Source organism: Temnothorax americanus, unplaced genomic scaffold (assembly GCF_048541705.1).
Source record: "Temnothorax americanus isolate GAGA-0224 unplaced genomic scaffold, ASM4854170v1 Scaffold122, whole genome shotgun sequence".
NCBI lineage: Eukaryota > Metazoa > Arthropoda > Insecta > Hymenoptera > Formicidae > Temnothorax > Temnothorax americanus.
This window is the reverse complement of record NW_027509256.1, coordinates 288,888-307,325: the sequence shown is the minus strand read 5'-3', so window position 1 is coordinate 307,325 and position 18,438 is coordinate 288,888. Positions and strand designations below refer to the sequence as shown.

At 34.8% G+C, this 18,438-nt stretch overlaps 2 protein-coding genes across 2 annotated transcripts in view; one reads left to right on the top strand and one right to left on the bottom strand.

The window, feature by feature from the left end:
• The first annotated feature begins 11,531 nt into the window (after positions 1–11,531).
• LOC143893578 (venom dipeptidyl peptidase 4-like) lies at positions 11,532–17,544 on the top strand. Its single transcript, XM_077399116.1, has 2 exons — positions 11,532–12,054; positions 17,110–17,544. The coding sequence occupies exons 1-2, from the start codon at positions 11,866–11,868 to the stop codon at positions 17,257–17,259; spliced, it is 339 nt and encodes a 112-aa protein (XP_077255242.1). The 5' UTR covers positions 11,532–11,865; the 3' UTR covers positions 17,260–17,544.
• Positions 12,064–18,438, bottom strand: part of LOC143893576 (uncharacterized) — a 32,478-nt gene continuing 26,103 nt past the window's right edge. The window contains exon 5 of the mRNA XM_077399114.1: positions 12,064–12,388. Coding sequence (XP_077255240.1) covers positions 12,323–12,388 — 66 coding nt within the window. The 3' untranslated portion in view covers positions 12,064–12,322. The remainder of the gene's footprint in view (positions 12,389–18,438) is intronic.

The window sequence follows — 18,438 nt, the reverse complement described above, 5'->3', positions numbered from 1 at the left end:
TTTTTTAGATACAACTGTAATTAGAGATGATGACAAACTCATCACTAATTGGTATAGAAAACCCAAGCAGCATTTTGACGTCCGCCCGACGTTAAGATAAACACACTTAACGTTGGTATCCAACGTTTTCGCTACGTCGTTTCCACCCTCTTTTGCACTAATTTGGGGAATCAAATTTAGGTTGTACCAACGTTGGAATCCGACTTATATAAGTTAAATTGAGGTTACATTTTTTCCACCAGTTTTAACGTTGGTATGTAAACTTTGATTTTGTACACTCTGCTAGACCTGAGGTTATTTTTTCACAACGTACATTTTAGGTGTAGTTTTCGTGCTTCCATTCAAACCATATGACGGCATTGGTGTAATAAATGTATCATAATACGTACTTATCAATTTGGCACAAATAAAATGGCTTTATAGGAAAAATATAGTTTGTGCAGTCTTTGATACTATTGTAATTTTGCCATAAATACACGAACCCAGCACTGAAATTGTATAACAAAACTCACTTTATTGATAAATGTGGAAATGATAAGTCGAAATTAGACGAATCCTTTCTAAAATATTCCAATTTACTAAATATTCTAATAAATAACTAAAATTTTCCAAAGTGTAGATTTTAATTTTTTTTCATCGAAATTACTTTTAAGATAAATATGTTGTCAAAACCTTAACAACAGATATTATATAAATGCTTTAAATTGTTAATAAAGTGCGTTAAAAAATATAAATCTAATTATACTGGAAAATGGCGGATTATTTGCCTTCCTCTTTGAGGAATGAAAATGGCGAAGTCAGCGTTCCACACTATATCAAACTTTACGTAGTAAAAAGTGCGATAAATTCTACTAAAATTTGTCTTCTCGTATAAAATAATTAACTTTTTCAGACTTTTCTCCAAACTAAGTAGTATACCACTGTAGGCAAAATTGTACCTATATTGACTAAAAGTCTTAACAAGGTCGCCAAACTGACTTAACACATATCGATAAAGTATCAATTAGTTAAAAATTCTATACTAGATTTGCGAATGAGTCGTATATCTTAACCAAATCCGACCTATGCAATACCATCTATATGGTGATCTAAAGCATGGTTATGGCAGCCGTGCAGCCGAGCGAACGCGCTCTCGAGCTGTGAATCGCGCGGCGCGCGCGCGTTGTTTCCCGACGACGCGACGATAACCGCGTGAGATGAGATAGACCGGTTCGGCCGTGGATCGTCAACATTCGTCGCATAGTCCTCGTAGCTCACGCACGACGCCGCGAATTGCCGTCGACGATGCCCGCTTGATGCAGCAGTAATCTGCTCTACATTCATTTAGGCAGAATTTGTTACCATTTCTCGCGATTTCTTAACGTCAGTCAGAAATGACCACAGGCGACGTTTTACAACGTTAGCGTTTTACAACGTTTGATAACAAAACGTTGGTTTACGTTGGGAATTACGTATTGAAGTCGCTCGAAAAGTGTAGTGCAGAGTATAACGTCAGGCGAACGTTAAATATCTTAACGTCGGGTAATAGGACTTAAACTGTTTCGAATTTGACGTTGGAAAAGTGATAAAAAAAGCACGTCGTAATTTTAACGTTTAGACAACGTCCAAAAAACGTTAGTAATTATAAGTTACATTTTATAACTTTCTTGAACCGCTTACAACGTTGTGATTAGTAGAAAAGTAGTCCTTAGTCGGAAAATTAACCGAAAAATGCTGCTTGGGAACCTACATTCTCGGGGAGATACACCAATTTTGCTTCCTCATAGAGGAAGCTTTGTTTTCGTAAAAAAAAATTTTTTTTGTTTTTTTGAATGTGTTCAAAATATTTTAAAACGTCGAAAAATTGCAGTTTTAAAAAATGTCTGTATGTATGTATGTGTGTATGTGTGTGTGTGTGTGTATGTGTGTGCCAAATTTACCGAAATTTCTATAACTCCAGAACTAATCAACCAAATTTTAACGAATTATATATGAAATAGGGGTAGAAAAAACTGAAGAATATAATAGAATTAATAAAAATTGCTAATATAATCAAGGGGTTCTTTTTTAATAAAATTTTGAATTTGCAAAAATGTTTGTTTATGCTTTAATTTCCGCAAATTTGGAGATATCGATCTATTTCTAATTTTATTATATTTTTCAGTTTTTTTCTACCCTTATATATATATATATATATATATATATTTCATATATAATTCGTTAAGATTTGGTTAATTAGTTCTGGAGTTATAGAAATTTCGGTAAATTTGCTCTAACTTCTGCAAATATTGAGATATCGGGCTTTTTTATAGTTTTTAAGTGTGCAAATAGAACCCTTTGCTCACAAAGCTTCCTCTATAAGAAAGCCAAAAAAATAAATACTAATAATTATACATTAAATAAAATAAAAGCTTCCTCATATACATTATAAAATAAGCTTTCTGTAATAATGAGGAAGCAATGTGCAAGTTTGTAATTTGCACCCTTTTTTTCTTTAGTCACCCCTATAAATATAATCTAAATACGATAATTAGCTTAGTCGATCATGCTATTCTGCTGTCGGATGAACGGTTCCATCGGGAAAATTCGGAAACGGTTAAAGAGATCTTACTAAATAACTATTTTTCTATTGATGTAATTGAAAAACAAATAAAAAACAGGTTATTTGTACTAGAAAATCGCAAAGACTCTACTGTGTCAGACGATGATACCGGTAATAGCGCGTTTGATGCTTCGAGACGCATCGTTTTGCCGTATATTAAGGGCTTAAGTAAGGATATAGATCGTTTAGTTAACAAAACCGGTTTAACTGTTCTGCATACGATTCCTAAAAAGCTTGACGGCATTATCAAGAGGGGTAAGGATAAACTAACTATCGCCAAAAACACTGAAATCGTATACAAAATAAACTGCAATGATTGCAATACATCTTACATTGGACAGACGAAACGTCATTTAGAAACTAGAGTTAAGGAACACAGGAGTGACATTACTAAACACAATAGTAATCACTTCGTGGTTAGCAAACATCGCGTATCATTGGGACATGACTTTAAGTGGACGGAACCTGAGATTCTACATAAAGAAAAGAACATAAAAAAGAGGGAAATTGCGGAAATGTTCTATATAAAGAAATTTAACAACAACATATATAAATTCACAAAAAGATACAGAAAATCTCAATCCGATATATAATAGGCTCATCTCGTTAACTTGAAATCAATCCTATTGGCTATCACAACAACCAATAAATACCTTCTTAACGATCTTAATTTCACGGTTTCATTGTTTTTGGGTCAAATGCGTTACTCAGTCGGTCAATCGTTTCCGTGCAAATAACATGTCACTCTCGGCTTTTATATACGATATTGTTATACATCCTACGATACATTTTATTATTGGACACACAAAACATGTAAGGAGTTTTACTTTTGCTTTTTACATTTTATCGCTATTAACACGCACTATTTCCAGTTTTTATGATTTTTCTGGAACAACTTCATATACGGATGTCTTGTGATGTCAACCGACGAGTCTTACAGATGACATAAGTACTATTAGTTTATTTTATTTTATTTTTGTTACTTTCTTTAAATCATCTTAAATTGACTCGTTACAATTTGCGTTATGTTATTTATAGTTTTTCACTTGATAAGGGCCCAAACCAAGAGCCGAAACGTTGTGATTGTATGAAACCCGTTTGCCAGTTAAGTCGAAAAAATTAAAATACATTGTTATTCATCACTGGTGAGTTACGAAATTGATTATTTTTAATATTTTATATTAGCAATTCGGAGTAGAATATATGTTATTAAATTGTGGAGATATATCTCCATAACTTTGCCTGTTACTAGAGCGCGGACGGAAAACTCACCTATATAAAATAACAAATAAAAATACCCAAAAATAGCGCTCGAAACAAGAAACGTCAAAAATCGCAAAAAAAAACAGAAACGCAAAAAATCAATGAAAATCAGCGTTATCTGAATATTGATGCTAAATCAATATTCGTAATTATGCATTGTCACGTCTTTTTAGTTGAGAATCGCGCCCGAGACGCAAGACGGATTAAAAGAGGAGGTGAAGAGAAAAGGATGATGGGCCTCTCCAAATGGTCTCTCGCACGTTCCGACAATTATACTCAAAATCAAAGTTGAGCGCCAGATCCGTAAGCTCGCGTCCACGAATTTATTCCAAAATCGTGAAAACTCGGAAATAAACACGATAGCGTAATTAGTCAGACGTGCGAGGGATCGGCCGGTTTGACCTAGCAAAAAAGGGCGGGATTGATAATGGGCAGCGCACAAATTCGGCGGGGTGACGGTTAGGGCCGATCTACAATCAGTCGTATGTCGGAGTCGGATGTCGGAACATAGCCGATGGTCCAATGAAAGAATTTCTTTTTTGGAAACGAAAAAGGACACTTTCATGGTGTCCCATGAGCGTCGAGTTGGGCGCCTTAACTCTGCGTTTGGTTCATCCCACAGCGCCAGTTTTGCTTACCAAAAATGACCCACTTGGCACTCTGATCCGTCAAAAAGATGCTCGTGGCTTCATAATTCAAGAAAGCCAGAGATCTCACCCATTTAAAGTTTGAGAATAAGTTGAGGTCGTTTCGGCCCCAAGGCCTCTAATCATTCGCTTTACCAGATGAGACTCGCGCGCGTTCCGTGCGGAACGGCCGAGTGCCAGCTATCCTGAGGAAAACTTCGGAGGGAACCAGCTAGTTTTACCCTATTGATGACTAGTCATTGCGATAGTAATCCTGCTCAGTACGAGAGGAACCGCAGGTTCGGACATTTAGTTCATGCACTCGGTTGAGCGGCCGGTGGTGCGAAGCTGCCATCCGTGGGATTATGCCTGAACGCCTCTAAAGCCGTATCCTCTCTAGTCAAAGGTGGCAATGATATTTCTAGGAGTCTCGTAGTAATCGGTAACAATCTTTATTATAGTTAAAAAACACGGTGAAATCTGATGTCAAGGATCAAGAATTTAGTGAATTAAATGATTAAGTAGTTAAAATTAAATAACGATTTGAACTGAATACTGAATACTAGAATTTGTAGAATTACAGCACTGAATTAAGGTGAAATTGAAAATAAGAATTAATGAAACTCTAGATGAAGTCGCAGTAAACGCGTAGTAATATAACTGAATCAAAAGCCATCTGATATAATCGAACAAAAGACAATTAGAAACTGCATCAAATTAACGTCACAGAGAAGAACTTAAACGCGAATTACATATGAAGTAAACATAGTATGACACACAGTCAAATAGAACTTAATTCTAGACATAAGATATAATTAGGCAAAAGAAATGCGGCGCCACGCTCAGCGCGCAAAAACAAAATGTTCGAAACCGCAAAAGGGTTCCATTGCCAGGGTACCATACGCTTGAAAGAGGCGCGGGACTTTAAACACGACGCTGATTTACCTTAAGGTCTATCTACATAAGACGCAGAACGCAAGTCGCAAGACATACGCACAGTCTACATGTCAATCTAACAAAGAGGTTACGTTGACATTTAGACTGTGTGTGTGCTTGCGACTCGCGTTCTGCGTCTTATGTAGATAGGCCTTTATACCGCACCGCTATAACACGCGTGACACTTTCAATCCGACGCACCATAGATCGCTCAATATAACTCGCGATAATTCTAAGTAGGCAAGAACGTCGAACGCGAAATATAACGAAAGGAAAAGCTAAATTTAACACAAGTATTGCACGCGCACGCGAAAAACGATTGTATTAAAACCGTATTAAAAGCTTATATGAATTTATTAAGAATCTTATTAGAATCGAATATGCAAATCAATTATAATTTAAATATGTCATATTTAAATCAAATTAAAGTACCCCATCTTATTTAATCTATATATGGATTAAACTGGACCTTGCTTTGTTAAAATATGCAAAATCAGCCGCACAGACCAAAAGAAATGCAGAGTTAATATGGTTTTAATTTGCCAAATGTGGATTAAATATGGTAATAAATTCAAAATTAATTTGTTAAATATAATCATATATAAGTCAAATATAATCATATAAGTCAAATATAATCATATAAGTCAAATATAATCATATAAGTCATATAAGTCAAATTTGTCATATATAAATGTTATTTGATCTTATTAGAATTTTATATAATTTTATTTTAAATTTAAAGTTATATCAATTTAAACTTAAACAAGATTATATAAAATTTTATTTTTTAAGCGTGCTACTTTATTATAAGAGTAGACGTCACGATATAACTGATACAAAAATTGTGTCGTTCCGAGACAGTGTCGTGTCTTCTTGATACCGTTATCTTATAACACTCTTTGTCAAATTTTAATTACGAGAAACAGATCACATCGAATGCCATCTATCGGATACTTTGAGATGCAATATTCTGATCTGATCATATATAATCTTATATGACTATATTATTTTTTTTTTAATTTGAATCAAATATTTTACATGTTAAGTTCGACAAATAAAGAAACAAATTTTACCGCAAATATTATTTAAACATTATTTAAACAAAATTACGTTTTAATAAGAATCAAATTAAAACCAAAGGGCCTAGCGGAATAAGCATGTGAAATTGGCTCTTGATCATACAGAGCTGACATTAATGTCACAAGTTAGTACCAATATGATAAAACTTTCCACCAAACATTATTTTAAAAAATCCACTTTTTTATAAGTTATGCAGGGAGAAAGTAAAATAAAGAAATGTATTTTTCTCGAAAACCACTTGACCGATCTTGATGAAAAAAATATATGTTATGTAGACTAATAAAACTAATTAACAAAAAAATGTCCAAAATGTTTGTCAAAAAAAAGAACAAAAAAAATATTTGAACTTTTTAATATTTTTTTAGGGTGATATTTTTGAGGTACTTTTTTGAAATTTTTACGAAAATTTCTCTTAAAGTGTCCACTATAACATATATTTTTTTCAATTTTTTTTAAATGGTGGAACATAGTTAAAAATACGAAAATTGTAAGCGTCGCGTCACTCCGGCGCACCAGTGCAGTGCCATTCCGCGTTGCGGGTGTTCGATGTAACTTATTTACTAGCACATATGTACGTCTGCAATTAGCTTATAATATGTATACTTTTTAATTTTTATAGTTTCCAGAGTTTACTACGTGGAGGTTGCAGTACGGTTTTAAACTCCTTATTGGGGGCTTTTTTAACGTGAGTCCCCTCGCCTCTCACTATATTTCTGTAAAATCGGGGTGCTTTTTTAACGTGAGTCCTCTCGCCTTTTACTACGTTTCCGTAAAATCAGGGTGCTTTTTTAACGTGAGTCCCTTCGCCTCTCACTACGTTTCCGTAAAATCGGGGTGCTTTTGGAATGTAAGACCTCTCGCTTCTCATTACGCTTTACACCTACGATTTTATTTAATCTTCTTCACTATCACTGTCTATTACTGGAATGTTATTTGTTTTTTTAAACAGATCGCTCAGTATTTCTGCTGGTTTCAAAATTTTCGCTAAATATCTTGCATGAAATAGATAATATATAATTGCAGCAATATGACAGCAGCATCCAATTGTTCGTAGCCCATTAGCGATCTGTTTAAGAAAACAAATAACATTCCAGTAATAGACAGTGATAGTGAAGAAGATTAAATAAATCGTAGGTGTAGGGTGTAATGAGAGACGAGGGGTCTTACATTCAAAAAGCACCCCGATTTTACGGAAACGTAGTGAGAGGCAAAGAGACTCACGTTAAAAAAGCACCCTGATTTTACGGAAACGTAGTGAAAAGCGAGGGGACTCACGTTAAAAAAACACCCCGATTTTACGGAAACGTAGTGAGAGGCGAAGGGACTCACGTTAAAAAAACACCTTGATTTTACGGAAACGTAGTGAAAGGCGAGGGGACTCCGTTAAAAAAGCACCCCAATAAGGAGTTTAAAACCGTGTGCAACCTCCACGTGGTAAACTCTAAAAACTATAAAAATTAAAAAGTATACATATTATAGGCTAATTGCAGACGTACATATGTGCTAGTAAAGTTACATCGAACACCCGCAACGCGGAATGGCACTGCACTGTGCGCCGGAGTGACGCGACGCTTACGATTTTCGTATTTTTAACTATGTTCCACCATTTAAAAAAAATTGAAAAAAATATATGTTATAGTGGACATTTTAAGAGAAATTTTCGTAAAAATAATTTCAAAGGGGTATCTCGAAAATATCACCCTAAAAAAAATATTTAAAAATTCAAATATTTTTTTTTGGTCTTTTTTTTGGCAAACATTTTAGACATTTTTTTTGTTAATTAGTTTTATTAGTTTACATAACATATATTTTTTTCATCAAGATCGGTCAAGTGGTTTTCGAGAAAAATATATTTCTTTATTTTACTTTCTCCCTGCATAACTTCTAAAAAAATGAATTTTTTTAAATAATATTTGGTGGAAAGTTTTATCATATTGGTACTAACTTGTGACATTAATGTCAGCTTTGTATAATCAAGGGCCGATTTCACATGCTTACTCCGCTAGGCCCTTCGGGTTAAAGTCGCAATTGAATCGAGTAAAAGTCGCATACAGAACACATTAACTTTTTATTAAAGTCTTATATATAAATATTCTGCATCATGTATGGTTCTGGATCATATATAATCCACATAAGTTATCTTATTAAATACAAATTAAAACCATATTTGATTCGAAGTGTTATATGATCCACATAAGTGATCTAATTAAATTTTAATTGAAGCCCTATTTTATTGTGGATCATATTTAATCTACATAACTGATTTTAATAAGTGCAAATTAAAACTGTATTTAAACAAATATAATTTTAATATGAAATCTGGAATTAATTTGAATTTTACCCAAATTTAATATGATTTAATATGATTTTAGTTATATTCATATTAGATCGTTTTTCGCGGGCGGAGTCTAATACACGGCAACACGAATTACGACTCAAAACAATACGCGAAATAACACACGCGAGAACACTTCGGACGACGCAAAATATAGTACGCAAGGACACCCAATATAACGCGGGATACCGCACGCAATTACACCAAGTACAACGCAAAATAGAACGCGAAATAATACAACGCAAAATCGAAAACGCGTATGCGAAAGCAAACGCGAGTACACCGCACGACACTAATGGCGGATATACGATTCCCGTACTTCAACCGCTGCCGAAGGCTCGCTTGCATCCACTCATGGTCGCGATCTCCAGGAACGGTAATCAATGACCCTTTTAGCCGACGAGACTATCTCGGGGCCTCTCGCGTCCAATGCCGACCGTCAACGCTAACACCAAAAATTACGCACTTTCGGCGATGTCCACTAATAAACCGCGTGTCGGAACCAGAGCGGGAACGTGACCTGGAGGGCTGGTTCGTGGCTTCACAAAAAGTTCAAGGCAACCTCACCGGCGTACGGACTTCTATCTTGCGCCGCTGCTCTCAATTCTCGAGGCTCAGGCCAGAATTTCGCCAATCTTATATACGGTAGCCAAAGTGCGCGGAAACAACGCGACTTTTCACGCCGGAAGACGACCAGGAAGAGATCGAGCGGAATTCGCTCGATAGCGAAATCGCTGGCGCGCCCCACCCAAGGGTTGCGCGGCCCTTCTACGCGATAACGCAAGCCAACCAGAGGCGGGCTCGCGAGCTCGCGATAAGATCCTCGCGCAGTGCCGTCAGTATATTCTGCAGGGGCGTCTGGCGACCTCTCGTTCTCGCAGCGGCCTCCCGGGGTTCTTTTTAGCGGTCTGAACTCGCTGGTTCTTCGAGAGTTTCCTCCGGTGACCCTAGGATGATGACCAGCCATCTCGGGTCCAGTCATTGAAGTGGAGGTCGGGCGAGGAACTCGTTCATTCCTGGCGCCGGGGGCTCTTCCACAATACGTTGTGTTTTTTCGCGCCCTTCTCGTCTCGCCGCCCGCGAGATGCCGCCAATAATCGCCTGAACGGTCGGCCCTCTCCTCTGGTCTCGAATCCCTCGATTAGCCGCATTCCGATGGCGACGTCTCTGTATGTTCGCTTCGGCGAGGTGCCCATAATTGTACAAAATAAAAGAAAGGGATTAGTAATAGAAAACACAAATATCATTAGGCCCCTGGAAATTTTGATTTTGCTCTCTTGGATCGTCCTTGGGTGCGAACCCGCCGTTTGTGACGTTGCCGCGGCGCGGCGCGGCGGCGGAGACGCTGGCTGCCGCGATGCAGCAGAACTGTAACGTCACAGCATAAAAACATCCCATTCTCCAATGACTTTGACCTTGACATATGTTGCATATTTGCCTCGCAAAGTACATAGGCTTTCCACGCGTGGAAAGTTGTAAACTCACGTTGCACCTCGTTTCGCGTGGAAAATATGTATGCGTGGAGGCAGTAGCTTCCACTCCCATAAAAAAATAGGTAGGGTACATATTCTTCGGGCTCCCCCAATTGATTATCACTGTCGGAGTCACAAAAATAATTTTTATCAAGAGAGCCAGAAAAAAATATTAAAATTAGGAAGAGTCTTTATCCCGAATAATTACCTTTATGGTTTTTCTTTAACTTGCGAGTCCAATCACCATTTTTAAGTCTTATATTTATGTTCCGAGAACAAAAATACATAGAAATTGGGTATTCTTACCCATTATTTTATATAGATGAGTTTTCCGAAGGTTAACCTGCGTTTTTCTATTTTTTTGCGATTTTTGATGTTTTTCGTCCCAAGAACTATTTTTAAGTTTCATATTCATGTTCAGAGGACAACAATATGTAAGAATTTGGTATTTTTATTCATTATTTTATATAAGTGGATTTTCCGAAGATTTAGAAGATTTAGGGGAGACCGGGGCTAGTTGGTACACGGCAATTGTTGTAAAAGTGACAAAAGATAATATTGCATAAAAAATATAGTATTTTCCCAAAAACATTGCGATAATATTTCAATTAGTTATTTTAGGCTGAGCAGCAGCGTATTTTCACAAACAGAAAATATTTTTAGTTTTGTATAGCCAAAAGTAAAATAAATCAGTGATGTATTTGTATATATAATGTTATATTTATAAATATTCATGTTTCTAAATCTGGTCATTGTATCATAATTCTAACTGTCTTTAAAATCTTTACTTTAAACGTAATAACTTCCAATTATGTTAATATCTTAAAAAATTTTTTTTGATTAAACTGATCAAAATATCTAAACATGAAAGGTCGGGGTTGGTTGTGACGGGGTAGGTTGTTATTTTTGTTCTACTTATAATTTCGAGCAACTCCATCGATGTAACACATAACTTCGGCATAACAGCGGCAGATATTTTAATCTTATGTAAGACTAAAGTCCGTTAACATCTCTTATTACATATCAGAAACGGTCAATACAAAACATCAGTTAAATTATATCTACATTATAATTTTGCACTCAATAATGTAAATGTAATATAACAAATATTGTTACTTGTTGTCATTTTTCTTTATTAAATATATTATACTTTGAAAATTAGATCTTTCACAACTTATAATCCAGTACTGTAACAACTTACCCCGTATATATGGGGCTGGTTGTTACAAATGTCGCCTTATAATTATTGTTATTGGTGCAACAAAATTAATTATACTATTTAGTTAAAAAAATAATTTTTGTGTTGTATAAGCATGCGACTATTGAAAAATTCACTTGCGGCTTGTATTCCATTTATTAGTTACGTGTAAAAAAAATCTTTAAACAAGTGTACCAACTAGCCCTGGTCTCACCTACCGGAAAATGTTATACATATATAAAGATTGTTTAGATCAGTTATATAAAGAACATGATTTTTTTTACTGTATTACTAAATTCTGTATTACTAAATTTACTTTATCTAATTTTAACGAATGATTAATTGACGCAGATTCTGCATATGCCGAAAGATACATGGGATTACCGAACGTGACATCCAATTACAAAGGCTACGCTGAATCCAACGTTTATGACAAAGTAAGGTATCTGCATGATAAGATGTTTTATTTGGTACACGGGACTGCGGATGACAACGTCCAATTTCAACAGTCCATGGCACTTGCTCGTCATCTTGCTAAGGAAGGCATACTCTTTCGACAGCAGGTACTTTGACATTTCCTTGCATAAATATAAAATGTATACTTGTACAAGTGATTTTCTGAAGTGCAAACAAAAAATATTGGATACTACTTGAGATTACTTTCTATCTAAAGGAAAGATTATCGTTTCGAAGGCTAAAAACAAGGGTATTTTCTCGATTTTTTTTTAGAAACTATACGGCCGATTTATTCTAGGTTTTACACATATATTAACATATATTTTATGTATAATTCAGATTTTTTTTAAGTAAAAATACTGAAAGTTACGGAAGTTATACAAATATTTGCTCAACGTGCCGAGGTTCTACGATTCCTATAAAATCTGGACACTCAGTAATCTGAAACAGAAAAATGAAACAGATTCTTTATCTACACATGTTCGGTTATCGTTGAAACTAGAATTATTAAAGACGAACTATTTCTTTAATTATTTCGAAGCATGTAAATTTTTTTTAAATCGTTGAAGAATCGATACTTTTACATTAAAATAAAAGGAAAAAGTTAATAATAAAATCCAAAATTAAGCGACCTAACTGGACAGTTCACATTTATTCTGACTCACAACGTTTCGACTATAATTTGGCCCTTTTCAAGTGAGATATTATAATTATAATTAAATACGCAACAATTATACATCATGCGTCGCCAGACGTTGTGTCCTAACTACATCGTGCGAACGCCACACTAAAATGTCAATATAAATATGTCAAATATAATAACGGGAAACATGTCAAAATTAAATCGTGAAAACTTACATGTTAGGTGCGTCAAAAGAATGAAATTGTGAGAATTGTAAGTATAAAACTGTGAAGAAAATTAAACTGACCATTTTCTCCACTAGATTCGTACCGTGCCATATTCAAAGTCACAATAATAAGAAGTATTATACACAATTACAAATTACATTAAGACGTGTTCCAAAAGTACCGTAGGACAAACCAAAATCAGAAACTAAATTGACGTGTTCTAAAAATACCACAAAAACAAACCGAGCTCTGAGACATATTATACGGCCTCGATAACTTGATCATATATCGCGAGCAAAAGTCAATGTATTTTAATTTTACTAGTTCTAATGCTAGAGAGACTTCTTGCAAATATATACAGCCACAGAGCAAAGCCGATTGGCTTATTAGTTTGTCTGAAATCGTGCGAACCAGTTTGAAAAATGTTGTTTTGAGAAAAACGTGTTTATTAAAGTTTCAAGTACAATTTAATTATATGTATATTTCTAGTACTCGCGTAAGTTTCAGCCTTATCGACGATTCCAGGTCCATATAGAAAACCTTCTTTATAGCCTTCTTTATAATCTTCTTTATACATTCGTTTATAACTTGTGGGGTCATAAACAAATGTAGCTTATAATCCTGTAACGTCAATGTTTGCAAACTTGCAAACTTTCGACACTGGCGGGACATAAGTCGTGCTGCGAGTCCTCATCAATTGAGCATAAATACTTAAGTATAGCATTTATGACATTTTTCATGCTTTCCACAATGTTTGCTAACAATGTTTTTTAACTTCCATACTGTCTACAAATTTTTGTTTTTTGTTTTACATAAGAGAAGGCGAAGGTATCTCTGGTAGCGCGAAAGCCATTTTTACAAACACCATTCGGGAAAATAGCTGCCAGGACCTCAATTTTTGACATTTTTTATTGAAATTTTCGGGAAATATTCTCAAAAGATTACTCTACAAGACATGTATTTTCATTTTTTAATAAAACATAATTTTAACTACAATAAAAATTTGTTAATTTTGACCTAGTTTTAACTCTAGAACACCACACTGGGTGTGGCACACCCATATTTGTTGTTATAGTGCCCGCCATTTCTATATAGTAAAAGTTAGGGAATCAAAGTGGTAAGGTAATTAAACTTTTGTTCCCCCTCTACGACTCATCATGCTGCGCAGCCTCATTTGCCGTTTAGTAGATGTATGGCACGTCATTAATTGTGTCACGTTCTGTCTGTTGTTTGTTCGTTTTTTGGTCAATGCATTTAAGCAATTTACCAGGAATTTGGACAAGTCGTGTGATGATTATTATTATTATTATTCGGGACCGAAAAGATATCAAACTTTATAAGTCTCGTAACGAGGATCAGTTCAATTTATTTGGTTATAATTAGAATAATCAATTATGAAATCAACAGGAATATGTTTAAATGGAGGTGCGTTTTTTAATTGTTGCAATTTCCGGAGGAGGAGAAGAGAATTTTGATTAGAAGTAATAGCTCGTTTGATCTGGAACCTAATCCTTTTAATTTGACTCGTCTACCTCCCTTTTTTGCTATTCAGCCGCGTTCTCAAAAATGAATTTGATTGGTCGCCACACTTTGTCAGCGCCCAGAGCCAATCCGCCACACTCTTCGTCAGCGTAAAGACCAAACTCACTCTCGGGAATTATCAACGATTATTGCGATTCCCAAGAATCAACCCCGTAATCGCCACGCCTTTCGGCAGCAAAAGTACCAGTTCGCCACACTCTTCGTCAGCGAAAAGGACAGATCGCCACACTCTTTGTTAGCAAAAACTGCAAGTGGTATCTCAGGAGTGAATTTGTTAATTAAGGATTTAACAAACACGAGATAAGGTTTCAGATTTACAGCTTCTTTTCTCAAATTTATCTTACCTTTATTCTTTAAGTCTTAGTACAAAACTAAGTTATGCGTGAAACGCAGTTTTAAAATATAAGGGTACAGGGAATAAGTCTCAGAATCGAGCGTGAATGCTCGGACTTAACGTACAGTCGAATGTTAGAAATTAAAAGTCACTGCCTGGAGTCGAATAAGAGTTAGGAACAAAGTCAAAAACTGATGTGTCGTTCCGCGGCGTTCTCCGTCTGATTTATACCCGAAATGGCCAGAACCCCCCGCGAGATTCTCACCACTTCCTACGCGTCTTAAGGGAGAAGGTTTTCTAAAAGTTTCTAGAACCGTAGTTTTGGGCCCCATTTGGGCCCCAGCCTGTCAACAGTTGTTCGATAACCGAAAGATAAACTAAACATTTGTATACACCTGAGCGTAATTAATCGTAATTACAATAACACAGGCGCGTTCCTAACGAATGGCGTTTAAATTAAAAAAAATATCGATTTTTTTAAATATCGACTTTTTAAAAATATTGATAATTGAATATTATTGATAATTGAAAGTACATTGGGTATCGTACACCCAGTATGATGGAATCAGGATCTTTTGAAAGTGTGGTGTTCTAGGGTTAAAGCCTTTGTCAAAGGTATGTAACCCCTTAAGGATTATAATATTATTATATTATAGTATCAACTATTCTCTCTGCTGATTGTTAACGAATAAATTAAATAATGTTCTATACATTCATACGAGCTGTTACTTTGGCTTAGTTTACATCGTAAAAGCTTTTAATACAGATATCAAGCTGGTGCTGACTAAGCAGATACGCTCCTGTTTACATCAATTGCATTAATTTAATCATATTAGATTATATTTTAAATACGAATAAGACATTTTTCAATTTTGATTTGGTACACAATGGTTTCAATCTGCAACTAAAGTGTCGCGACGCGCCGTAGTAAAAACAGTATTATACGTATCAAGTCATCAACGTTTATAGCGCGTTGAGAATGTTTGATACACGTATCAGCTTGGTCTGATACACGCTGTTCTCGAGTATCGTACCATTCTGCGTTTACACTGATCGTATCAATGGATTTAGTTCGAATATAGTACTTGGTACGCGTATCAAAAGCTCGGTGTAAACTAAGTCTTTATTAAGTCTTTATTAAGATTAAGTATGGGAGACCGGGACTAGTTGGTACATAGGACAAGTTGGTACACGGTAATTATTGTAAAAGTGACAAAAGATAATATTGCAAAAAAATATTTTCACAAAAACATTGCGATAATATTTCAGTTAGTTATTCCAGGCTGAGTAGCGTATTTTCACAAACAAAAAATTTTTTAGTTTTGTATAGCCAAAAGTAAAATAAATTAGTATGTTAGATATATTAAATCAGATATATTAAATGTTATATTTATAAATCTGGTTATAAAATATCATAACTCTGTTTCTTTAAAATCTTTACTTTAAACAAAATAACTTCCAGTTATGTTAATGTCTTAAAACATTTTTTTTATTTAAGCAATAATTAAAATATCTAAACGTGGCAGGTCAGGACTGGTTGTTACAACTTTCTATTTATAATTTTGACCAACTTTGTTGATGTAGCTCGGCACAATAGCGGCAGATAATCTTATGTAATATTTCCGTTAGCGTCTCTTATTACGTATCAAAACCAGTCAATACAGAACATTAATTACATTATATCTGTATTGTAATTTTGCAATCAACAATATAAATGTAATATAATACATGTTATTACGTGTTGTTATTTCTCTTTATTAAATATATTAGAGGAAAGTGTGTGTCCCCTATTATCAGACAGGATCCTAATATGAGATATGTTAAGCTAAAAGGTCCTATATAGGCCCCATTTGTTGATCCCACCATGAAAAAACCCCGCCATCTCATATTAGGATCCTTATCTCATAATAGGGGACTTTTCTCTATACTTTTAAAACTGGATCTTTCACAACTTAATCCAGTACTGTAACAACTTACTCCATATGCTGGGATAGTTGTTACAAATGTAGTCGCCTTATAATATTTATTAATGCAATAAAATTAATTATACTATTCAGTTAAAAAAATTATTTTTGTTTTGTATAAACATGCGGCTATTGAAAAATTCTTTTGCGGCTTGTATACCATTTATTAATTACATGTAAAAAAAATCATTAAAAAAATGTACCAGTGCCGGTCTTCCCTATAATGATTGATTTATATCTAATTGTAAGTCAAGATGTAGAAATCAAATGCGTTTTGTTTATTCAAATTTATAGCCATCACAGATGCGTTTTTTAATATAAATAATTATCTTAAAAATTTAACTTAATTAATGTAAAATGTAATTAATATCATTAAGTATTGCAAAGTCAACCATAACAAAGAACTAAAACTTATAATTAGGAAGTATTTGTTTATTAACTTATAACTAAGAAGTATTTGTTTATTTATTCAGGTCTATCCGGATGTAAGCCATACTTTAGCGGGCGTTAAGGGACATTTGTATCTCTCCATGGAACAGTTCTTGGAAGATTGTTTTCAAAAACAAGTACCTGTTGACACGAAAGCCGGACTCGGCAGCGGTGGCTCTGGTGGCATGTACTAATATTAAGAGATAGCGATTACGTGCAACGTAATGATATCTTCGAGTTGTTTGAAATTGAATTAAAAAAAGAAAAAAAATGAAATGAAAAAATTTGTGAAAATCTAAACATCTCCAAATTGTGTTCCATCTAATAGAATATTTACAGAAGATATGTGCATGGCCCATCGTTTTGTACTCCAACGCTCGAAAATACAATAAAAAGTGTATAATTATTCTGTGCATGCGTTTACACCGGTTAAAAGAGCACGTATCGATCATCCAATTAAATAAATTGTCTATGAAATATGCAGATGATATTTATTTAAAAATGTCTCAACACATCAAGTAAAATCGATACAACATAATTTATCGCCGAAATATTTGAAGAAAATAATATTATAATGACAATCTTGTCACGTACACACACACACACACACACACACACACACACACACACACACACACACACACACGCACACGCACACGCACACGCACACGCACACGCACACGCGCACGCACACGCAACGCACACGCACACGCACACGCACACGCACACGCACACGCACACACACACACACACACACACACACACACAGGGTTGCTATAAAGTCTGTTGTCACCCCTATGTTTTACAAACGGCTCAAAATAATGGACTTTTTTACATTGTAGTATATCGTTTAAAAGGACATAAAAAAAGAAAATTTTTGGCGCAAACCAAAGGTCGATACGTTGATCTGTTAGGGAGTTATTTAGATGAGTCAAATTTCAAGAAAGCTAATTTTTTACCCAAAATAACTCCCGAACGGGTCAACCTATCGACCTCTGGTTTGCGTCAAAAAATTTTTTTTTTGTGTCCTTTCAAACAATATATTACAATATAGAGGGTTCCATTTAAATTTTTTCAGTGGAAGTCCCCCCTGGGGCACCTTTTGGGGGGACATCCTCTCTAATTTTCTTAAGAATAGCTTCTCTCAAAATGATCGGACACGTATTTTGCAGTTTTTTATTATTTTGAGCCGTTTGCGAAATATAGGGGTGACAACAGACTTTACAAAAACCCTGTTTTATATATATATATATATATATATATATATAAAATACAAATATATTTTTTAAAACATATATAACGATATCATTAATTCATTATACTAATAATTATAAAAAAAAAGACAAGTTATAACATTCTATATTTTATGAAGA